This window comes from Rhinoraja longicauda, chromosome 17 (genome assembly GCF_053455715.1).
Source record: "Rhinoraja longicauda isolate Sanriku21f chromosome 17, sRhiLon1.1, whole genome shotgun sequence".
NCBI lineage: Eukaryota > Metazoa > Chordata > Chondrichthyes > Rajiformes > Arhynchobatidae > Rhinoraja > Rhinoraja longicauda.
In genome coordinates, this window is record NC_135969.1 from 46,401,998 (window position 1) to 46,427,087 (window position 25,090).

General features: G+C 42.8%; 1 protein-coding gene across 1 annotated transcript; it reads left to right on the forward strand.

Moving 5' to 3' along the window:
* Positions 1-1,295: 1,295 nt before the first annotated feature.
* LOC144601976 (transketolase-like) lies at positions 1,296-24,541 on the forward strand. The gene is made up of 14 exons (XM_078414651.1): positions 1,296-1,502; positions 6,496-6,613; positions 7,153-7,266; positions 7,517-7,614; positions 10,088-10,279; positions 11,233-11,360; positions 13,751-13,944; positions 14,600-14,764; positions 15,600-15,756; positions 15,986-16,116; positions 19,315-19,398; positions 20,719-20,815; positions 22,184-22,306; positions 23,211-24,541. The coding sequence occupies exons 1-14, from the start codon at positions 1,396-1,398 to the stop codon at positions 23,387-23,389; spliced, it is 1,887 nt and encodes a 628-aa protein (XP_078270777.1). The 5' UTR covers positions 1,296-1,395; the 3' UTR covers positions 23,390-24,541.
* Positions 24,542-25,090: the final 549 nt, after the last annotated feature.

The following is a 25,090-nucleotide window of genomic DNA, read 5'->3' on the forward strand; positions in this document are numbered from 1 at the left end:
CGTTATTTGGTTCCTTCCTATCACATTCCATCATCTGCAGCCCTCTGTTGCCTCCACCTATCGCTGTGCTCATAGTTTAAAGTGGGCCTGTTTTTTCACTGCTTTCTGTAAACAGGGACAGGGGCATTTGGAAAATGTTGAGCGTTCCAAAAACATCCCATATGCTTCAGGGAGTGCGGATCAGACAAACACTGACACCGGGGATAATGATGAGGAAATATTGGGATTGGTTAATAAAGTCATGTGATAGGAGTAGAATTAGGCCATTCAGCCCATCAAGTCTACTACGCCATTCAATCATGGCTGATCTATCTCTCCCTCCTAACCCCATTCTCCTGCCTTTTCCCAGTAACCCCTGACACAGGCGGCGGTTACTCTGAACCGGGGAGAATTGGATATTTAAAAATCTCTTTAGGTTTATCATTGTCATGTCTGCTGAGGTACAGTGAATGGCTACGACTACCCCAGGGTGGGGGGGGGGGGGGGGGTCGCGCCAGCGTCACTTGCCAGGGGCGCTGGTGAGTAGGAGTGCCAACTATAGCACTCCCAAATACGGGACAAGGTGACGTCACCACCCAGCCAGCGGCCATGTGCTCCCGCTCCACCAATGGCGGCCGCCCGGGCCGGGAGGCGGGTTGCTATGCAACCTCTGTTAGGCGGCGCCCGGGTCTCCGGACCTAGACTGTCCTGACCTACACTGTCCGGAAGGTAGGCACAGATTTTAACCAGCATCTGCAGTTATTTTCCTGCTGTACTGTCTGTAGCTACAGTATTGGGGCCTACAGCGACCCCCCCCCCCCCCCCCCCCCCCCCCAGGCCTAATACGGGACAAGGGTGGTCCTGTACGGGTCGCCAATTTAGCCCAAAATACGGGATGTCCCGGCTAATACGGGACAGTTGGCAACCCTACTGGTGCGCAAAGATACTAGAGGAACAAGATAGACCACTCGACCCTAAAATCCGTAGTATGTCATGGCGCCATTTTAGTAGGCAGGAACTTGCAGAAACATTTAAAAAGAAAAATAATAAAAATCTGTGAATTGATAGATGAGATATATTCTGCATTTTAATGGTATCTTAATGGTATCATGACACATACTGTTCCCCCAAAATACTGATCACACTGCGAGAGGCAGAGCGAACGGCGGGTTTGCCTGCTAAAATGGCGGACGTTACGCTCCTTTGCGGACTACACTTATAGGCGATATAGGCGATTTCAACGGAGTGGTCCATCTTGTTCCTCTAGTATCTTTGCTGGTGCGTCACGTGGTGGACTCTGGTGTGTCACGTGTGGTCGTTGGTACGTCACAGGGGCGGGGCGCCCTCGTCACGTGCCGGGGCGGGGGCGCGCACAGTCCGGCTGCCCACGGAGTGAGTGGACGTTGAACGGCAGCCATGGCGTGTTACCACAGACCCGATGCCGCCACCCTGCAGGCCCTGAGGGACATGGCGAACACGCTGCGGATACACTCCATCCGCGCCACCACCGAGGCCGGCTCTGGGTACGTGCGGACCCTTCCCAGCCCCGGGCTGTCAGACGCGGGAGGCTCCGGGACCGGGCCGCAACCCCGGCTGTTAGCGCCCCGGGGAGCCCGCCCGCCCGCCCGGTCACTGTGTCCGCTCCCGGTCCCGGGGGTGTGAGACACCAGTGCCCGGGGCGGTGATCAGGGAGAGCCCGCCCGCCCGGACGCTGCGTGTGTCCGCTCCCAGGGGAGGAGTGCAGTGGAGGGTCCCGGTCCCGGGGGTCGGTGATCAGGGGGAGCCCGGTCACCGTGTCCGCTCCCAGGGGAGGAGTGCAGGGGAAGGTCCCGGTCCCGGGGGTCGGTGATCAGGGGGAGCCCGGTCACCGTGTCCGCTCCCAGGGGAGGAGTGCAGTGGAGGGTCCCGGGGGTCGGTGATCAGGGGGAGCCCGGTCACAGTGTCCGCTCCCAGTGGAGGAGTGCAGGGGAAGGTCCCGGTCCCGGGGGTCGGTGATCAGGGGGAGCCCGGTCACCGTGTCCGCTCCCAGGGGAGGAGTGCAGTGGAGGGTCCCGGGGGTCGGTGATCAGGGGGAGCCCGGTCACCGTGTCCGCTCCCAGGGGAGGAGTGCAGTGGAGGGTCCCGGGGGTCGGTGATCAGGGGGAGCACGGTCACCGTGTCCGCTCCCAGGGGAGGAGTGCAGTGGAGGGTCCCGGGGGTCGGTGATCAGGGGGAGCACGGTCACTGTCCGCTCCCAGTGGAGGAGTGCAGGGGAAGGTCCCGGTCCCGGGGGTCGGTGATCAGGACCGCCGCCGCTGATCTTCAGCCAATGCGGCGAATCTGACAAAACCCCGGTGCGATGCGTTAACGTGTGAGCGGCAAACGGTGCTGATGGTCCGGCGGAGATCAGTGGGAGAGGATGGGAACACAAGTATGATCCAAGGTTCACTTAACAGGACACAAAGTGCTAGAGTAACTTAGCGCTGAGATACTCCAGCACTTTGTTTCTGGAAACCAGCATCTGTGGTTCCTTGTGTCTGTCTCCATGATCGATGGTGTAATTCCTGGCGAGTTCACCAGTACTTGTCCAACTTCTTAGTACATTCTTCAACCATCTTCAAGAAATGCACGCTAAAACCAACATTTCCTGTTATCGGAGAGATCAGCATTGGACAAAGGATCTCCATTTTGAATGAATGTTTTGCAATTAGTTGTTTGAGCAATCGAGCTGCCTTTCAGTCAAACAACAACATCATCTGTCCTTGTGGCTAAGTGAATAATTAAGTAATCTCTGAGCTCTGCAGATAAGGTTGGTCTGATCCTTAAATCCTTGCGGCTGAGAACTCGGATTTGATTGAGGTTTTTTTCAGGAAGTAGTGAAAGTAATTGAGAGGAAGGGAGTGGTTGTTGCTTAGATAGACTTTAACATTTGACAAAGTGTCTGAGAGCAGGTTGGGACACATGGAATCCACGGTGAGTTGGCAAACTGGATTCAAAATTGGCTTGGTAGAAAGCTGAGGGTAGTGGCGGAGGGGCCTCTGCCTGGAGGTCTGACCACCAGCAGTTGCAGCTGGTGCTCTGTATCCACTACTGTGTCACTAGACACAATGCCATCTTCACATTCACCAACGATACCACCATTGTTGGATGAATAATGGGTAGACAATAGGTGCAGGAGTAGGCCATTCAGCCCTTCGAGCCAGCACCGCCATTCAATGCGATCATGGCTGATCACTCTCAATCAGTACCCCGTTCCTGCCTTTTCCCCATACCCCCTCACTCCGCTATCCTTAAGAGCTCTATCCAGCTCTCTCTTGAAAGCATCCAACGAACTGGCCTCCACTGCCTTCTGAGGCAGAGAATTCCACACCTTCACCACTCTCTGACTGAAAAAGTTCTTCCTCATCTCCGTTCTAAATGGCCTACCCCTTATTCTTAAACTGTGGCCCCTTGTTCTGGACTCCCCAACATTGGGAACATGTTTCCTGCCTCTAATGTGTCCAATCCCCTAATTATCTTATATGTTTCAATAAGATCCCCCCTCATCCTTCTAAATTCCAGTGTATACAAGCCTAATTGCTCCAGCCTTTCAACATACGACAGTCCCGCCATTCCGGGAATTAACCTAGTGAACCTACGCTGCACGCCCTCAATAACAACGAGACAGGAGTGAGATTGATAATCCAGTTGAATTGCACCAGAACAACAAAATTGCTCTCAACTTTACCAAGATCATGGAGCTGATTGTTGACATACCAAGGGACTGTGCATCAAAGGGAGACAATAGTTTCAAGTTCCCATGAGTGTACATTTCTCGTGATTTGTTTTTATCCCAGCATATTTAAGGAGTTACATAGAAAGCTTGTGTCTACTTTCCCGGACGTTTGAGAAGTCAAATACGCTTTCAAACTTATACAGATGTACGGTGGAGAACACACTGACTAGTTACATCACAGTCAGGTTAAGGTAATCAATACATTCAAGAACAAAGGCTGCAAGAAGTGATGGTTACAAAATGCAGGCCTGTTTCACATGGAAAAAAATGGATTGCATAAATGTAGATTTTCTTTAGTTGTGTGGGTAGGAATGAAGCCCTTGATGTGTTTGGATAGGTATTCGGTCGGGCTTTGGAATTTGATTTGCAGCTCAAAGGGCAGGTTACAGTAAATTAAAAAGGTTTGAAATACAACTATGTATAAATGGAGTATCAGTGAAAGTGGCAGTTTTCCTATTACCCATGGGATTTTGTTGACAAATATTCAAGTTTTAAACTGATTTTGAAAAGAAACTTGTTTTAAAATTTCTATTTTTGTTGCTCTCCCTTTACCATTCATAAATGCCCCATTTCTACATGAACTCTCATTCCATGGGTGCTGACAGACCAGGATCACTACGAGTCAACCAACTGATTGAGGCATCGTATATGTGAACTCTTGCCCAGCCTTTCTAGCAATGATTCTGAGATAGTGACAAGAAGCAGAAATCCTGGGTGTATTGCTATATAAGTTACAGTTCAATTTCACTTTTCACTTCAATTTTATCGCCCTAGTTTGAACAGAGCTATTGCCTGAGCTATTTTCATATTCTTGTACTTTTACATTTTTATAATTTGTGTCATTGGAGGACGTATGGTTTCATTTTAGTTTGCTGCATCCTTCAATACTGAGAAGTGTCTGAAACTTGATTCAAAGTGTGATGTATATAGTGCCAGGAAGTTGATAGAATAAAATGGATTAAAAGTAAATGGAAGTATATGCTGTGATTATCTAATTTCCAAAAGGAACAGGTATTCCTGAATGGTATACGTTCTTAAAAATGTTCCAGTATTGTTTTGCTCTCTCTTGTTTGTGTTCATCTCTTACCCAGGCAACTAATCTGCAAATACAAGCTACCTTCAGATTCTCTTAGCTGGGAGCACCATATTTTGATTATTCAATCTCCAAGGCTTCCAACCTCTCTCAGATATTCCCCAAGTTCTCCTTGCAGGATGTTGGATTTCTGAACCATTAACTCCACATTTCATGCCTGCCCTGTGGAGCATTGATAGCAATTCTAAATTTAATAACAATGCCTCTTTTTTATATGTTGAATCAATATCGACCCGAATTTCTCTCTAAAAACCCTAAAGAAGATTGCATGGGAAATGGGATTAGTTTTCTGCTTTAATATCTCATGTGGTGTTTTGCTTTATTCTTATTGCCTGTGTATTGTTGCAGGTTTAGTTTACCAAGACACAGGATTTGATGGCAACTGGTTAAGTATTGGCATGAAAGGTTTGCTCAAGATTGGAGCATGTGAAGCATTAATATTTAACACGTGACGTGCCTTATGTAACCCAGTTCCATTTGGGATTTCATGTGGTGGAACTGAGCCAGTGAGCTCTAACCTGCATGGAGATTATTTACTAAAAGCAACAGAAATGTGCAACGCTATTAATCTGGTGAAACAATGTACGTTTCTCTTACTAAAAGCAAAGAATTGTTCTTATTATTTAACTTTTAACTTTTTTTTCATTAGTTGAAGACAATATGGTTTGCCAACATTTCCTTTTAACATACCAGCAAGTAAAACCCAGATAATAAATATTTAGCTATTGATGGGCAATATATTTTTAATGATTTGCATTCAATCTGGTGATTGAGGCAATATCCAATCAGTGGCTGCATTCTGTGCCAGATATGAATACAAATTATTGCATTGTCCATTGACAGTTTCTCATTTGATTGGTAGTATTAAGACATTTTTTCCCTATTGCAGGGAAAGCGACTCTTTAAATGAACATTATGTGTGTAATAACCTATTCTTTGGTGTGGCAACTCCTAAAATAAGGAATTGAATGGGGTATGACGGTAGCGCAGCGGTAGAGTTGCTGCTTTACAGCGAATGCAGCGCCGGAGACTCAGGTTCGATCCTGACTACGGGTGCTGCACTGTAAGGAGTTTGTACGTTCTCCCCGTGACCTGCGTGGGTTTTCTCCGAGATCTTCGGTTTCCTCCCACACTCCAAAGACGTACAGGTATGTAGGTTGATTGGCTGGGTAAATGTGAAAATTGTCCCTAGTGGGTGTAGGATAGTGTTAATGTGCGGGGATCACTGGGTGGCACGGACTTGGAGGGCCGAAAAAGGCCTGTTTCCGGCTGTATATATATGATGATGAAAGATATATGCCAAACATGCTTTGAAACAAAGGCCTGCTATTTAGAAAGGGGTTTGCTTTCATTTCATAATTAGTTAATGAAACAAAGATTAGCTAATTTTTAATCTATATACTCCCAAATTATTTATTGTCGCTAAAATCACACACGTATAACAGTTTTATTAATTTAGCTTTGAAATACTACTTCATTTCAATAATGCAATTCATAAAGCAGAGGACACACTTTGGTTGAAATGACTGCAGCTTTGTATGGGGAAACAAATTGAGATTATCACATCTAAGGTAATTGCCTATTCTGAAAGGAAATGTGGCATGTTGGACAGGCTGTGTCAGTACCAGACCCTGAACTGTGTAGAGTTACCTTGTTGTTTGATTTACAGACATCCTACATCATGCTGCAGTGCCGCAGAGATCATGTCTGTCCTATTCTTCCACGTCATGAAATTAAAAGTACAAGAACCCCGGAATCCCAACAATGATCGCTTTGTACTCTCAAAGGTAAACATTGATGCTGTCAGCGTGATGTTCCTGATATTCCTTCACTTAATGTCTTCCTGGACTCAGCCAGCTCTCTTTGGATCCCTTGTACTTATCCTTATGGACCGGCCTGCCACGTAGAACCTTGTCAAAGCCTTATTAATGTCTCCCTGGCCTTCATGGACCTTTTTTGTTACTTCTTCAAAATAGTCAAATTATTGGGGCAGGATTTGCACTCTCGAGCCATGCTGACTATACCCAATTGGTCCCTGCCTTTCCAAATGTACATAAATCCTTAGGCTTTTCACCCATGAATTCCCCACACTAAAACTCGTCAGCATGTAGTCACCAGACTACCTACTACTTAGCCGATTACCAAAATAATTGGTGGTGGCCAGGCCCTTTACGTTTGGAGCTGAGGCTGATATAGACTACAAGTGAGGCAAGCTTTCATGAAATTTGGGCTGCTTTATTTTGTATACTTTGTGATAATCAGTGCTGTTGCTTTAATGTAAATAAGTTTAACTTTGTAATGGGATTATTCTTAATTTTAATTTCAGGGTCACGCAGCTCCGATACTGTATGCGGTCTGGGCAGAGCTTGGGTTCCTGGATCTGGATCAGTTATTGACACTGAGGAAAATGGATTCCCTTCTTGAAGGGCACCCTGTTCCAGTGAGTATCAACAAAATGTCATCTTCACATACTTTGGAATATTTCAGCTCCCTAGGCTCTGAACCAGCTGTCTTTGTTAAGGCCTGATCATACCCATGGTGGCTGCTTTACGGAAATATATTGTACAAAGAAAAGTAAAAAATGCTGCAAATCACTTTGGAGCAATATAAACATTTACGTCCGCTCCCTGTGTCTTTGAGTCGTTGCTTTACTTGTAAATGTTCCCAAGTCGTACTTTGTGTCTTTTCAGAAACTGGAGTTTGTTGATGTTGCTACTGGATCTTTAGGACAAGGTCTGGGGGCCGCCGCCGGAATGGCTTACACCGGGAAGCATTTCGATAAAGCCAGGTGATCATTTTTATATCAAACTCTACAAAAACCCATTTATTTTCTGTTTTTATTTCATATTCAAAAATTTAAATTTTCAAATCATCAGCCAGGCATCGATTTTTACTCTTTATCAAAATCTGTTGCACACATCTGATCTTTTCGTTTTCAAAATGAGCGAAAGGATGGCATTCAGTCTCTTGCTTGTTCAGCTACTCTACCAGGTCATGGCTGATCTGTTCCTCAACTTTGAACTGGTAAATGATCGGTACTTGGCTTCAAATTTCCATTTAATCCAGAACATGGGTTTTTTTGCAAATAGAGTTTCAAATTTCCACTAAGCTTTGAGGGGGAATGTTCTTTCTGATTTTACACCTATGTAGCCATGCTCCAATGTTAAATTCATGATATCTACAGTTTCCCATTCAAAAAGAAAATATTTCAGCTCTAACCTTGTCAGAAGCGTTTCTTTTTAAATCCCATGTTCAAACATGAACCTTAGAATATCAACGATATTCATGCAACCTGCTCATAATTAAATCTTTAAACCGCGCTTTCATCGTGTATTTTATATCTGTACTACACCCCTCAAGATTAATGCATCCTTTGAAGATTGATATCTGAAACAGCTTGCAAAAGGCTCCAACGAACGTATCGTGCAATTGAACAATGTTATTGTCTCAACCCTATTGAAATTGCAACCAAAATTATACTACCCTTTCTGATTACTTTGTGTCTTTTCATTTGCTTTGTTGATCCACCATTTTTTGTTGCTCTACTAAGAAAATAATTTTATCATTTATTATTCTGAGAACCAAAGTGATCTAACCTTTTCTCCAACTTGAATTCTTGTTTTGTCATATAGATTGGCCCCTTTGTGAAGTTCCATCCTAAAATACTGAAAACTCTGCAGCATAAAAGTTTCTACAGATCTACCCTCTGCCTACTCCCCTTCCTCCTCCCTCTCATTTCTGGCTTTGAATCTTTAGGCTTTTAAACTCTGAAACGCCTGTCTTTTTACCACTTCCTGCTAGAATGTTCTTTAAAACTGACCACTTTGACCAAGCTCTGACCTAATATCTACTTTGTATTTTTTTGTTCTCAATATGTTAAAGTTCCAAAGTAAATGCCACTTGCTCTTATCCTCTATGGCCACACTGTCATCTGCAAATTCTATTTAAGCCTTTATTCGCTACTAATCTCTGGTGTAGACGTTGAATATCCACAGCCATTTCTCCATATCAAAACAGATTATTCAGACATAGCCTAAATTCACAAATGTTCTCTTTGTCAGTTTGTGTTACCAAATCAGATTGATAACTGCTGAACTATTGTTTTAATGCTGGAAATTGTTCAGTCATGTGTGATAGGTGGGAACTGTAATCAGTGACAACCTGTGTAAACAGAGGAGTGTGGCGACATGCCAAGTCTGATCCATTCCTTAAACTGCTTGGTCACAGTGATTTTGTTATTTTCATGTGTAATGAAGATCTGCTGTGCACTGATAGAGAACAGAAAATGGTGGAAGCATTCAGCAGGACAGATCTACACAGAGAAACAGTTAACATGTGTCAGGGGTCCTTTGTCAGCACTGAGCAAGATTAAAATTACCTTTTTTAATCTCTTTCCTAGTTCTGACAAAGGTTCTCCAGCATGAAGCATTAACTCTTCTCTTGCCTGAAACATTAACCCTTCTCTTGCCTACATGTTTCCTTCATTTTCTGTTTTAATTTCAGACTTCCAGCATCTGCTCTGCTTTACTCTTCATATACTTTCCATTTTGTACTAGATCATCGGTCTTCTTAAAATGTATCAATTCAAGATAGGTACCCATCTTTAAAAGCTTCTCTAAAGTATGAGGCAGCATTTCCGATCATAAATCAGTTTTTTATACAGGTGTTTACATGCAGACATTTCATTTCTGTAAACGCCACCACTGATTCTGTACAAGCATTCTCAATGTGTGTTAATAATTAGGATCTGTAATTTGTTTCAGAGTAATTCTTTTACTTAGACATATGGTTACATGACATTTTTGTGACACACTTGATTAAGTATCAAACTTGAATATTTTAATGAAACTTTGAAACTCAATTTTAAATATTGTATTGTGGCTAAACTACTGGACATCTCAGTGACAATGTGAGAAATTGCATAAAGGATGGCATCAATCCTGATTGGTCTTGTCATTAGGGCTGTCTCTGTCACCGTTGTTAAGCTGCCCTGGTTAAATTAAACCAATGAGATTTGAGGGCAATCCTCCACCATCCAACACAAACAAAGGAAATGTTTTCATCTGGGAGAAATCACAGCAATTTCACAATATTGATGCAGAGAAAATGTTTTGGAGCAAGTTAATCTTGAAGAAAGGGTACAGAAAGCTGTTTTTTTTATTCTGATTATTTACTAACCAGTGTTTTTCGAATGCTACGGTCAGAGCTGAGTAATGTAGGTGCTTTGTACTTTATGGGTGTTTCTTGTCCTCTGCTTCCAGTTACCATGTATACTGTTTACTGGGAGATGGGGAATCATCGGAAGGCTCAGTCTGGGAGGCCATGGCTTTTGCTTCTCACTACAAGCTTGACAACTTGATGGCGGTTTTAGACGTGAACCGCTTGGGTCAAAGTGAAGCTGCTCCTCTGCAACATAAAATTGACATCTATCAGAAACGTTGTGAATCTTTTGGGTAAGTTTTTAATTTTGACCTTCAGCTGTGGCACTAAAAGTGTTGGCTGATGGATTAGAGGGCAGATGTAACTATCTTTTGTCTTTTAAATATTGATACTTCAATAGGATGGCCAATAAATACATCCCTTAAATTCAAGAGGAAAACCTTGAGCTTAGTTCTTCATTAGGCTGGGGAGGTGCTGCTGTACATTGAAAGTGCATTTTTGTTCAAGAGGTCCCTTCCAATTGTCCATAAACATGAAAGATTAAATATGACAAAAAAAAGATGTGACAAAAAGCATGGGAGCACTGTCAATGTTCATATATGAGATGGATGCATCACTGGCTGGTAAGATAGTACTCCTTATAATTAATCAGTCACATGTTAGGCCAGAGCTTGCAGCTTATTGCTGTAATTGGGATCGTATTCGGGCATTCAGTTAACTCCCACTGTGGAATTGCCTCCTGGTGACATTAACAGGGACCACAGGACAATCATTGTGGCTGTGTTGTACTGTTCTGCTCTCGCTGACAAATGGAAAGGGATGGTGCTTTAATGCTTTTCAGTATTTATACATGTTTATGTAATGTAATTAAAATATATTTAATTTAACAACATTTTAAACATTATTTACTTCAATAATTTTAAATGCTTGTGTCGGTCATTTGAAAAATCATGAACAGCTTTTATAGCCGGAAATGAGGGGGGTGTGGTTTCTCAGGTCTTGAATGCCTGGGGGGTCCATCTGATCTCTGGGACTGCAGAAAAGGGAGGGGACAGAGACTAGTGTCTCACACCGACCGGGTCACTGACTTCCAGCCCAATGCTCTAGTCTGGCAAATAACTTCCTCGCATCGTAATATGTACAAATATTGTGAATGCTTTTGAAACTTTGTCTAGGATTAGCTACTTGGATTGGTATTTGTGTTGGTTATTATGATATAATGGTGAATCTGAGCCTTTCTGTTCAGCTGGCACACTGAAGTTGTGGATGGACACAGTGTTGATGAACTCTGCAAAGCTTTTTGGCAAGCCACCCAGATCAAAGGCAAACCAACCATTATCATTGCTAAGACCTTAAAAGGAAAAGGCATCGAAGGTACCTGAAATACTTACTTTCTGTGATTCTACTTTACCTTTGTCTTGGAAAGTGATCTATATTTGACAGATCAAAACTATTATGCTACTGGGTAAAGATAGCACTAACAGTAACACTCCATGTACTCCTCACGCTGCCTCGGCAAAGCCAGCAGCTTAATCGAGGATCAATCTCACCCCGGTCACTCCGTCTTCCCTCTCCCATCGGGCAACAGGCACAGAAGTGTGAAAATGCACACCTCCAGATTCAGGGACAGTTTCTTCCCAGTCGTTATTGGGCAACTGAACCAACGAGAGAGTGGCCATGACTTACCAACTACCTCATTGGAGACCTTCTCACTATCTTTAATCGGACTTCACAGGACTTTATCTTGCACTAAATGTTATTCCCTTTATCCTGTATTTGTACACTGGTCGGCTCGATTGTAATCATGCATTGTCTTTCCACTACTGGATAGCACGCAAAAAAAGAAAATTCACTGCACTCACCAGAAATCCAGCACTGTGGGCCATAAATGTAAATCACTAATAATTACAGCGGCTTGACCCATTAGAGTGATTAAGGTGAATAGCATAAATACTTTCAATGGGAAGCTAGATAATGCTTTATGATCAACAGATTCACTCGTACAATTAGATAAAAGAATAGGAGAGTGATCATAAACAGCCTTGATTGGAAGTTGCAGGCTTCACCTTGCACCAAACGTTATTCCCTCATGTATCTGCACACTGCAAATGGCTCGATTGCAATCATCTTCTGTCTTTCTGCTGACTGGTTAGAAGGCAACAAAAAGAATTCCACTGTACCTCGGTACATGTGACAATAAACTAAACTGAAACTGAGCAGCGGAGATAAATTGGACCAAATGAGTTTGCTGCAAATTTGATGTTATGCATATCCACGATTAGCTGATTATTGGTGATGTTCTTCGAAGCAGCCTGAATTGATCTTGAAATGTGAAGGTTATGTGGCATTATGATCGGGCCCCGTCCACCAGCAATGTGGGATGGTACTGCAGCAATGGCTGATTCGCTGAAAGATGAGGTTGCAGACTTGTGCCTCAAGTGCCTGAAATTGAGTTTAGTAATTGGGACAAAAGAGCCTGCAAATCACAAAGGAAAATAAATAAACAACACAAAATCATTGAGGATTCTTTAAATAATTTACTGATTTTTCTCCTAGCTCTTTCAATGAATTTGTCAATACAATTGTGTGTAAACAAATGTCCATTTTGTGTAAATTCTAAATTGTTCTGAAATGCCCATAAATTGCATGACTCATGACAAGATAATTACAGTACAGCACAATACATTTTGGTGAAATGTTTCCTTATTTCAACTGGACTCTGCCTTCAAATGAAAGAAGCACAAAATAAATAAAGTTCAGAGTAAGAAATCTTCAGCCAGTTTCCTTACTAGTCACGTTATTCCTAAAATTCACCTGTCCTTGATTGATAGAACGTATTTAATGCATGCTCTCTGTAACCATGATTGCACTGTGTAAATCTGTGCTACTGTGAGCTTTTGGGGGGTGGGGGGGTGGTTGACATGACTCAATGGAGTCAGATTATTATCTCAATGGAGTTAGGTTAGGAAAGGGGGAGGTGCAGCCAGACCTGGGTGTCCTTGTACACCAGTCACTGAAAGTTGGCGTGCAGGTACAGCAGGCAGTGAAGAAAGCTAAAGGAATGTTGGCCTTCATAACAAGAGGATTTCAGTATAGGAGTAAAGAGGTTCTTCTGCCGTTGTATAGGGCCCTGGTAAGACCACATCTGGAATATTGTGTACAGTTTTGATCTAATTTGAGGAAGGACATCCTTGTAATTGAGGCAGTGCAGTGTAGGTTCACGAGATTGATCCCTGGGATGGCGGGACTAACATATTAGGAAAGATTGAAAAGACTAGGCTTGTATTCACCTGAGTTTAGAAGGATGAGAGGGGATCTTATAGAAACATATAAAATTATAAAAGGACTGGACAAGCTAGATGCAGGAAAAATGTTCCCAATGTTGGGCGAGTCCAGAACCAGGGGCCACAGTCTTAGAATAAAGGGGAGGCCATTTAAAACGGAGGTGAGAAAAAACTTTTTCATCCAGAGAGTTGTGAATTTGTGGAATTCTCTGCCACAGAGGGCAGTGGAAGCCAAATTACTGGATGGATTTAAGAGAGAGTTAGATAGAGCTCTAGGGGCTAGTGGAATCAAGGGATATGGGGAGAAGGCAGGCACGGGGTATTGATTGGGGACGATCAGCCATGATCACAATGAATGGTAATGCTAGCTCGAATGGCCTCCTCCTGCACCTATTTTCTATGTTTCTGCCTACTGTATCTTGGCAGAGATTGAACTCTGTGTATGTAGTGTGTCACCTTCAAAGTTTAACATCTTTTCAGGTGTTGAGGATAAAGAAAATTGGCATGGTAAAGCCGTTCCAAAGGATCAAGTGGAAGCAATTATTAATACAATCAAAGCTGGAATCACAAACAAGAAGAAGCTTGCCCCAGGTCAGCCAGAGGAGGATGCGCCAGCTGTCTGTATCGAAAATATTAAACTATCCGCACCACCCGCATACAAACACATGGAGAAGGTAAACAATCGCACTGATCAATACTACTCTCCTTGGGCAGGCTCTCTGGGTAACATGGTCTGGTATTTAAAAGTGTTTGAAGATGCAGGCTGGGGTTTTCAGGCTCCTTTCTGAATCCATAAGTGGATGGGAGGGGAAGATGTGTCTGTGGCAGAAACTGAGAAAGATGGTCTGTTGAATGAGGAGGCTGGTTTGAACTGTCCACTGAAAAAGAGAAAAATGTGCTCCAAGCTGCAGTATTCAGGCGTATTCACCATCATAGAAACATAGGAAATAGGTGCAGAAGGAGGCCATTCGGCCCTTCGAGCCACCACTGCCATTCATTGTGATCATGGCTGATCATCTACAATCAGTACCCTGTTCCTGCCTTCTCCCTACATCCCTTGATTCCACTAGCCCCTAGAGCTCTATGATAATCTCTGCAGGACAAGCAGAACTTTGCTTTCATGTCTGCAAGCTAGCCACCGCGAAGCACAAGTATTTTCTTCAATCTCAGCGCAAATGAACGACAAATATCTTTTAGGTACTGTCTTATTCATTATTGAAAGAGCAGCCTAATGGCAGCATGAACTATAAACAGATTGATTAATTCATCATAGATTGATGGGGTGTTAATTATTTTAATTGAGTGTTTGCTTGGCTATTGTTTTTCCAGGTAGCCACGAGGAAGGCATATGGAACTGCACTGACAAAGCTGGGTCATGCCAACAAACACGTCATCGCTCTCGATGGTGATACCAAGAACTCCACTTTCTCCGAGTTGTTCAAGAAAGCACATCCCAAGCGTTTTGTTGAATGTTTCATTGCAGAACAGAACATGGTAACTTGGAGTACTTACTTTGTCATAAGGTCATCAGGAATAGGAGTGGAATTAGGCCATTCGGCTCATCAAGTCTACTCCGCCTTTCAATCATGGCTGATCTATCTCTCCTTCCTAACCCCGTTCTCCTGCCTTCTCCCCATAACCTCTGACACCTGTACTAGTCATGAAAGAAAAGCAGAAATTAGAATACTGGACGGCACAGTGGCACAACAGTAGAGTTGCTGCCTTACAGCGCTTACAGCTGTCTGTACGGAATTTGTACGTTCTCCCTGTGTCCTGCGTGGGTTTTCTCCGAGATCTTCGGTTTCCCCCACACTCCAAAGACGTTCAGGTTTGTAGGTTAACTTGGTGTCATTTTTTTAAATTGAAGGGTAGTGTTAATGTGCGGAGATTGCTGGTGGGTGCGGATCCGGTGGGCCAAAGGGCCTGTTTCCGCACTGTATCTCTAAATCTAAAACTAAAACCTAAATAAATTGTGTATGATGATGAGATTGAGACTGATGAGGTGCTGGGATAGTTTGATAATTCCATCATTGTTACAATAGAAGCCAAGCCTGTGTTCCTGGGCTGCACCACTGCTACTTTGTTATTGCACGAGCATTCACACTGGTAGCAGCATGGAATTATTATGTTTGTTTGTAGTAAGAATGTTCTGACAAGATTAAAAGACATCCTTTATGATCTTTGATTAAACTAATTCAGAAATACCATTTTTGGGGTCGGGTGTCTGATTTTTCGCAATCTGTAGATGATAAAGCAAATGAAAACAGAGCTTTTGTACAGCAGGCATTTGGCTGAGGAGTTAATGTTGGCCCTATGTATTTGATCACAGGTGAGTGTCGCTGTGGGCTGTTGTGCACGGGACCGGACAGTTGTGTTTGCCAGCACGTTTGCAACTTTCTTCTGCCGAGCATTTGATCAGATTCGTATGGCAGCCATTTCTGAGAGTAATATTAATCTCGTAGGATCCCACTGTGGTGTCTCAATTGGTGAGTTTAATCTAAATATTTCTAAACTAATTTCTAATTCACGTGGAACACCCCTTTGCTGTTCCCTGCGGTGTTCCTCAAGTCCTGGGTATGAGTTTGCAGCAGTCCAACGCCTGTGTAAGTGGCCGTACTTTACCTGTGAGTGCACGGAACATCGCTCCTTGTCTTGGAATCCAAACCTTTCCTCAAAAGTCAGTGGGTTGTTTCTAATGCTGCTGATTCTTTTCAGGTGAGGATGGGCCTTCACAGATGGGCCTGGAAGATCTGGCTCTGTTCCGTGCCATTCCCACCTCAACAATCTTCTATCCAAGCGACGCTGTCTCAACTGAACGTGCAGTGGAACTGGCTGCTAACACCAAGGTAGAGGCTGCAAACTTTAATTCACCGCCTTTAAGGCCGCACGGTTCCAAACCATCTTTAAGACAATTTGTCTGTTTTTATGGTCCCTTCTTCCCACAGTCCCCACTCTGTCCCCCTAACCTGGTCTCTGGAGAGCTGACGACAATACACCACGCAATGTCACTTTGAATAACTGCAGAGGTTGGAATTCTGAAAGTGAGTTTTAGCTCATTTATCTCCATTAATCACCACTTTCCACTGTTTTCCCATGTAGGAGATGTAACCTCCAGGGACACCATTGGCCCTTTCAAGTGAAATAGCAATCAGTTGCCTTTGTTCCAATCTCTTCTCACACTGAACCGCTTCACCTCCACCCTTTCTCCGGGTGAAAGGTGGAGCTTTGGGGACTTGCACGCTCCCAGCATGTGCGATATGTGTCTTTCTCCGGGTGAAAAGTGGAGCTTTGGGGACTTGCACGCTCCCAGCTTGTGCGATATGTGCGACAGTCCAGTTTCAGTCTTACTCGGGCTTGTCTGGTCAATTAGTGACTGCTTCCTGCAGTTTGTTGCATTTGCTTCACTATTGCATCTGCGTTCTGTAAGGGGTTTCTGCGCCGAGCTTTCGCCCGACCTAAGGTCCCCGTGCCTTGCTCTGATCCCTTGACCAGGCCGTGCACACTGGTTCCCCGTGAGTGGTTCGACCCACTCACCCCTTACGGTAGGTGCAGGAGGTCTTTATAGTGCAGAAAAAATTCAACCAGACCAGATTTCAAAACCAGGGTTTAAATGAAAAGGCTTTTATTCAGCATTTGGGACTATTGTCCATGAATACTTATACAGTTCTATAATACCTGTCTATGAAACACATACCGAATCACACGAATACTTATAACTACGAATTATTAAACACACACAGTTCCACAGGACAGATACCCGAATGCCTTTCTCGCTGATTTCTTGAAACACACAGTTCCACAAAACATATACACGAATACCCTTTTACTTATGAATTCTTAGACACACTTCTGCAAGACACATACACGACTGTAAGATGGGGAACGTACGACGCATCGCAACCTTGACCAACACATATTTTAATACACACCCAACGTTTATTCAAACCACCCTCCCCTCTACACTAAACTATGTCCAGGATATGCAGAATTTGGAGTGCATGCTCACCATGGGGCTATTACTGGGGTTACTGGCTGTTCGTTTTGCAGTATTTCTTCTCGAGTTGCGTGCCTGTTCCTCTCTCTTGCATCCGTTCTTCTTTCCGACTTTCTTCTTGACTTCAGTTGACTTCGAACCCGGTTTTCTCTGCGCTTCTTGCCTCTGTCCGTCTTAACTTTTTCACCCAAAAGTAGTGGCCAGTTATACTGTTTCTGACCCGTCCTATCTCCCGCCAGATCTTGGAATCTCTTTGTTCAAAAAGATATGTATGAGGTTTTCTTCTGATCTGCGCTTATGTTCGGGGATACCGGGGATGGCCAGACGGTGTTAATTGGGATTTCGTTGTGAGGTGATGGGTGTTAACTGGATTCCCATCACCTACCAGGTAGTTTTCTATGGGCTATTGTGCCCCCTCACTGAGATGAACTGTTTAGGTCGGCTTGGGGCATTGTGAGTATGCTGATGTCAGCGCCCCAGTGTCTGGACTCCGACCTGGTTTCGTAGGTTTCTGCATGGCCAATACCCATCCTTTGTTCTGGCCGTGGCTTTGCAGAAACCTAGAGACTGGGTTGTAAGGTTTTTTACCTTTTGTGGCTGGTCACGAGGTCCTGCAGCCATTTTAGGACCCACAGATTGTGACATCCTTTGGTAAACTGACTGCAGCCTTTCTCCGCTACCAGCCCCAGTCTCCCGTTTAAAATGTCCAAACTGCAGCTCTTTGGTTTTGTGTTGATTTCAGAATGAGGGAAAACTTCTCAAATCTTACAGTTCCATCTCCTGGCTCTTCTGTTGCCTTTCTGTTGCCTTTCTTGAATCACTGCCTCTCTGTCCCTAGATGGCTTACTGACACACATTCATTAAATGTCCATAACAGTTTCAACTATACTTCCTCTACCCTGTCTTCCGAACAAATTCCCTTCTCCCAGGTTTGTACAGTGGCAACATGCCCAGTGTTGCTGCCTTCGATGTCAAGTTCAACCGTTTCAAGGAACTCTCTTTCTCTGTTTGTCCCAGAACTCCAGAAGCTTATCCATCAGCTTCAATAACTGGGTTTTCCTATCTCTACTGTCACAGCTAATTTGCTGACCAGTTTCTGTAGCTCTGACCTATGGTGTACAGCGTTTACATGTCTGTTTGCTTCCCATGCTATCTATTAACCAGGTGGCTTCATCAGCGGCTCATCACCAAGGCAATATAAATCCCATCCAATCAAAGATAATCCCTTTGTCCTATCCATTTCCCCTTCACCCTCTGTGTGACGTAAAAAATCCTCAGTTTGGAGGACGAGTCTTCAACTTGAAATGTTAACTTTAATTCTTTTTCTGCGGACGCTGGCTGACGGACTGAGTAATCCCAGCATCTTCTGCTTTTGTGACAAAGTTTTCAGCAGTGGCAAGGCTTTGTGTAAAGCCATTCCACAGCTCATTGGCTAAAGATGTTGACTCCGTTCCTCTCTCTGCAGATGCTGCCCAGATGTTGAGTACTTCTCACATTTTCAGTTTTTATGTCAAATCTCCAAGATCAACACTTAATTTTCCACAATCACTGTGTTTGGGAGGGAATAGCAACTGTTTTTGTTCTGATCTCAGTAATCCACTGAGTGGCTAAATATGATGTGTTGCCACTTTACAAATTTGCAGCAAAATTAACTGAAAGGAATTTGCAGTTCCAGTATAAATTTATTTGTAAAGAAATTTGGTTTATCTTGGGCTTGAACAGTTGTGACAGGTTTATTTTGGACCAAATACTACTTTGATTTACAAAGAAAGCACTTGATCTTGTTTATTGGAAAATAAGAACAGAGTTGGGTGCAAGTTGTCCCAAAATGCTTCGTGGGAAAGTAACGACCTTGAAATGTAATTATGATCTTGCATCAATCTGCTGAGGTGTCCGCTGAGATTGTCCTCGGTCTCGGGGTGGAGCTAAATGTAACCTTGCATCAGATGCAACAGTTCAGTTGTTTTTCTCACTTGATGTACGGTACTGGGTTTTTGAAACGGTTAATAAAGTTTCACTTCTGAACTGAAATCACGGTTTCACCCCGTAGGGTATCTGCTTCATTCGAACCAGTCGACCAGAGACTACAGTAATCTACAAAAATCTTGAAGTTTTTGAGGTTGGAAAAGCTAAGGTAAGCAGTGTAGCGAAAATCATTATTAAATATTTATGTATTAGCTTCTCATTTACCCTAATGTTTAAATGGAACACATCACTCCAGCTGTAAGCAAGCAGACTTTATTAGAAGAATCCTTTTTCAACAAGATTGTAATTTTTTGGAAGTTTATCTTATTTGGTTGTCAGTATGAAAACATTTGTGGCCTTTCGTGATCCATTGTATGTTGCGTTTTGTTTCTTGTCTGTTAAAGTTTGGTGTTGCACTGTGCAAATCATGTTTTCCATCGTCCCATTAATTTGAAGAATTCAAGGGGTTAAATGTGTAGGAAAGAACTGCAGACACTGGTTTAAATCAAAGGTAGACACAAAATGCTGGAGTAACTCAGTGGGACAGGCAGCATTTCTGGAGAGTCTGAAGAAGGGTCAAGACCCAAAACGTCATCCATTCCTTCTCTCCAGAGATGCTGCCTGTCCTGCTGAGTTACTCCCAACATTTTGTGTCGACCTTCGGCTTAAGTTAAATGTTGTACTTGTACTGATAATCACATATCATGTACGCTCATCTGCTTTAATTTAAATAGTTAAGAATAGATCCCAAAGCTCCAATCTAAAGCAAATTGGGCCAGCACTTGTAGTGTGGAATTTTCCACAGTACCAGTTGAAAACAGAAATCAATCTGAGCTCATTAGTGGAAAGAAAGATGGCATGCAAGTGAAGGCAGTGATTAATGGTTCAATGGTCCTTTATTGTCATGTGTACCGAGGTGCAATGAAATTTGATTTACCGTAATCATACAAAAAAAAGCAACAAGATACATAACTACATAAAGATTAAACATAGACTTAAACAGCCACCACAGCGGCGTGTGGGAATCCCCAGGGCACACAGCATAAGTGGAGACCCATGGGTGGCAGGGGAAAGCAGGAGGATGAGGTAGAAAGGGAAAAATAGATCAGCCATGATTAAACGGCAGAGTAGACTTGATGGGGCGAATGGCCTAATTCTGTTCTTATAACGTATGAATTTATGAAGTTTAATAGGTTACGTACACACAATTACTCCACAGAGCTTCAGAAACTATTTGGAAAGTCTCAATAAATAAATTATCTCAGCTAATTGATTAAAACATTCAGAAATACTTTGGTCAATACAGGATAGTGGGATTCAAGGTTTATCTTCTGAAAATAGCAGCACAGTCTAACCTAGAGGCTAATCTGATCTCCCTTGTTTACACTGGAGGCTACAGATGGAGAATTTAGAGTATTATTCTCGAAGATAAAATGACTAATTAAAAGCCGGTTGTGACAGTTGACAAAGAAGGTTGTTAATTGGGCAGGTTCTGCGGAAGAACGATAAGGATGTGCTAACGGTTGTTGCTGCGGGCGTGACGATGCGTGAGGCATTGGCTGCAGCTGCTCAACTGGCCGAAGAGGGTAACTATAAACTAGCTTCTATAAACTGCTACACATGCACGTCTCCTCCTCTCCAGCAGATACTTTCTTCAATATACCTTTTCTGTCCAAATAATTGCATATCATATCATATATATACAGCCGGAAACAGGCCTTTTCGGCCCTCCAAGTCCGTGCCGCCCCAGTAATCCCCGTACATTAACACTATCCTACACCCACTAGGGACAATTTTTTTTTACATTTACCCAGCTAATTAACCTACATACCTGTACGTCTTTGGAGTTCTGACACATTTTATAAAATATAACACATCCTACATTGTGATTTAATCACACTCAAAGTTACACCCTCCTTCACCCTAATCAATTAACGTGAGTGGAATTAAAAGGATATTGAATAAATAGGTGTGTTGGGAATATTATAGAACTGCAAAACCTCTGACAGTGCCCTGTTTCCTTTTGTATGAGGTTCAGGTTTCACCAAGCATCTGCAGAAAATCCACAGACTTGTTAAAAACAAGTTTTGTGACCCTATCTGAAGTGAGACCCACTAAAGCAAGGATTGGATTTCTGAGTGAATGTGCGCATCAGCAAATTTCTGTTCATCACATCACTGACTAGCAATTTAAAAGCTTGAATGTGGTTATACTGGAAATTATTCCATTTATTTATTTTCCATTTGTTAATTGTAGCAAAGATGTGGACCCAAGTATGAACAGAAAATATATATTTTTAGTTAACTTGCACTCTCACTGAAATTGATGCAAACAGGAAACATGCATTGCCAATCAATAAAGTGCAGACGCTGGTAGTCTGAAATAAAAGAAAAGTTTGAGACACTGGTCATTTCAGGCAGAAAGACAAGACATTGCAGGCTGATGACCTTCATCAGAACATGTGTTATTTGGTTGAAATGAAGGCATAATTTGTAAACAGATATAAATGTAAATTTATGATTGTTATGCCACTGTGAAAGTTTGTACTTTATGCAAACAGCTACTACTATTGAGAAGAAATAGCCAAAGTCAGGATGGTAATAAAGTTCAGTGACTAATGATGTGGTATCATGCTAATCCAAGACAGTTCAGGATATGCCAAAGGAGGTGAGCTGGAGGAAGCACAGGGCTGAGGAAGAGAGGGTGGTTTGGAAGGGAGAGGATGGTAATGCAAGAAAAGGTACAATTTTGGCAGGATAACATTTTCTGACAAGGATATCAAAGAATTGGAGGACCAGTGGAACTGGGGCAGGCTGTAAATCATCTCATATTCCACGTAGTCACATTTTTCGCACTTGCATTGAAATAATTGTTTTTAATTGTTTGAAACTGTTCAGATATTTGTATTATGTGTAATATAATTAATTTGCCTTAAAACGCATCTGATGTTCCAGGTATATACATTCGAGTGATTGATCCATTTACTATCAAGCCGATTGATGATAAAACGATCACTTATTGTACTAAATGCACCAAACTGAAGAAGATTATCACTGTGGAAGACCACTATTATGAAGGTAAGATTTTAAAATCCATTTGAACAAGCGAAGGTATGTGCGGATGAAACTCTGGCTTCAGCTATTTGTATAATTTATGGAATGAGTCAAATGTTTGCATGTTCATAGTTAACTTGAGAGGGGTGAGTTGAGAGTTAGACTTTATTCTCTCTAATTATTGGCACTATCACTGATACAGTTGCAACCTAATGTCACAGAACAGAATCCAGCTTCTTGTAAGCAGAAGTGTGCAGCTGAGGTTGGTAGGGTTGCTTCTGCCCATCTATGATGGACACGACATCTTACATATATGATGGCCTTCTGTATGAATCATGAGGGAAAACTCAGCACTCCTAGATGGTGAAATTCTTTTAAAATATTATTTCAACCCAATTTCAAACATCTCTTAATACGTGAAAATTATTATTTTATTTCCAATTTCAACTTTGTTTCTAGGCTGACAATTGTTTTTTAGCTCAGAGATACAGCGCGGAATCAGGCCCTTCAGATCACTGCGCTGACCAACAATCATCCCATACACTCACTAGGGACAATTTGAAATGTTACCAAGCCACTTAACCTATAAACTTGTTCATCTTTGGTGTGTGGGAGCTCCCGGAGAAAACCCACGCAGGTCACAGGGAAAATGTACAAACTCAGTACAGACCACCCGAGGTCAGGATCAAACTTGGGTCTCTGGCGCTGTGAGGCAGCAGCTCATTGTGCTGCGGTGGAAAGATTTGGAATGAGCCCAATTTCTGGCTGTTCGCATGCCCCGATCCTTCTGTGTTTTTACTATCATTGTGCAATTGGTCTTTGTTTGAATATGTTTGATTAAATTTAACAACGGCTGAATGTGACTGAATCCTATAATACATCCATTCTTTGGACCATCGGCATCACAGTGTGTTCTCTTTGGTTCCAGGAGGTCTTGGTGAAGCGGTGACAGCTGCAGTTGCTCTGGATCCTGTGGTAAAAGTGCACCGCATGGCAGTCTCTGGGGTGGCATTCAGTGCTACGTCAGCTGAGCTGCTGGAGAGGTTTGAGATTGATGCAAAAGCAATAGTGAAAACTGTGAAAGAGCTCAGTGAAAACCAGTACTAGTCCCCAGGTCGTGGGCTAGCGGTTGATCGGTTTCTGCCATTTGTTTGTAATAGCAAGCTGCTTAATGTGTTTCTTGGATTTGCGTAATTAGTAAACTTGAAAATGAACTAAGGAAGTTAACCTGGGAAATATGGAAGTAGTCTCTTTAGTGATACGTGTTGACCGTGATGGTTTCACGGCCATTGGGAATATGTTCTGTTCTGGTGCTACTCTAATGTTCACAAACATATCAATGTAGTGGTTCTGCTTTGGTGCTGCACTAAGTATTTGCAAAACATGTTAACTCAATGGTGTGCGGTTGGGTCTGGTCCCTGATTTGGTTTAAAGCAGCCCTTGTGGAAAGCCATCCTATGCCAATTTGTCCTGGAGGTCCGTGGCCAGAATATGTTCAGCTCTCAGCAACGATCACACCCACCCCAAGCTGCTGTTTCAGACTAAACCACAACCTCAGCAGACTGTTTCAGCTGCCCTTTCTCACTGTCACAGACTTACTACTTCCCTCTCTCTAACCGTGCCCACCTAGCTTTCCCTCAGATGTGGTCTTTGGCATTTCAGACCCTTTCATCCTGTGTTCTCCTACACTTGCCTCGCCTGATCTCATCCAACATAACTAATAAAAAGTCCTTTATTTTTTGGAAATCGTGCAAGATAAATAACTTGTTGCAAGTCTGAAACGTTCCTGCCTCCAACCCTTTCTCCCCATTGACAATAATGACATTTTTCTGCAATGCAAGGTTTATTAGGAACGCAACTGTTGTGTTCAAGCAGAACCACCTTGTATGTCTATCTCTTCTCGCCACAATGTTCAAATGGTGACCACACAAAGTTGCAGGCAAATTTTCAGAGTTCGATAAACTACTCTAGTAGTAAATAATAACCAAAATAACGTTGAAAATTAGGCTGCTGTTGGTGACAATAGATTTGTTTAATGCCAGTCAGGTTCACATAAAGCTGCTTATGTTTTTTGTGGGGATCTTTTTTTTTTAATGTTGGAAAGATTTTAATTAAAAACAGTTCTTTTGAGTGTTACTTCAATAATTTTTTGAATATACAATCATTTTCAATGTAAGTGCATAGTTTAGAAATGCATGTTTTCTTTGGGAAATACTATGGCACAGCAAGATAATAAAATTTGTACAAACATAAAATGTTCTGGAGTATTCTTGTGGCTGTACATCAATGAATTTAGCTTCCACTTGTTGCTGTAAATGGAGCCGTTCCATCAGCTGAGGGATACTGTGGGCAGGTTCGGTGGATGGAAGCTGGCTGCAGTACAACCACAACATGATTTAGAAAATATGCACAATTAGAATAAAGATTGAGTTTCAGTCACGATGAAGTTCCACCATTGTGATCAGTTTATTTTGTTTTGTGCCATAACTCCTGGCCAAAATAGTTATTAGACACGTTTAAGATACATTAGTATAGTGAGCTGAACATTTCCCTCAACTTCAAAGGAGTAAGATGGACACCAAAAGCTGGAGTAACTCAGACACCATCTGGAGAAATGGAATAGGTGACGTTTTGGGTTGACACCCTTCTTAAGCAGTGAAGTTAGTGTTAGTTTTGTACCTTGACGGTGTAGTCTCTAATCTGGGCACGTGTTTCAACCTTCCACGTGGGTGAACTATCTCCCAACAGAGAAAATAATCCTGTGAAGAACTGGGCCTCTTACAATCTATTTCTTCCCAATTCCACAAG

Coding starts and splice junctions, on each gene's coding strand:
- LOC144601976 (XM_078414651.1), top strand. CDS start 1,396: ATGGCGTGTTACCACAGACCCGATGCCGCCACCCTGCAGGCCCTGAGG. Junction 11,361..13,750: donor AAAAGGAAAAGGCATCGAAG/GTACCTGAAATA, acceptor ACATCTTTTCAG/GTGTTGAGGATAAAGAAAAT. Junction 16,117..19,314: donor AACTGGCTGCTAACACCAAG/GTAGAGGCTGCA, acceptor TTCACCCCGTAG/GGTATCTGCTTCATTCGAAC.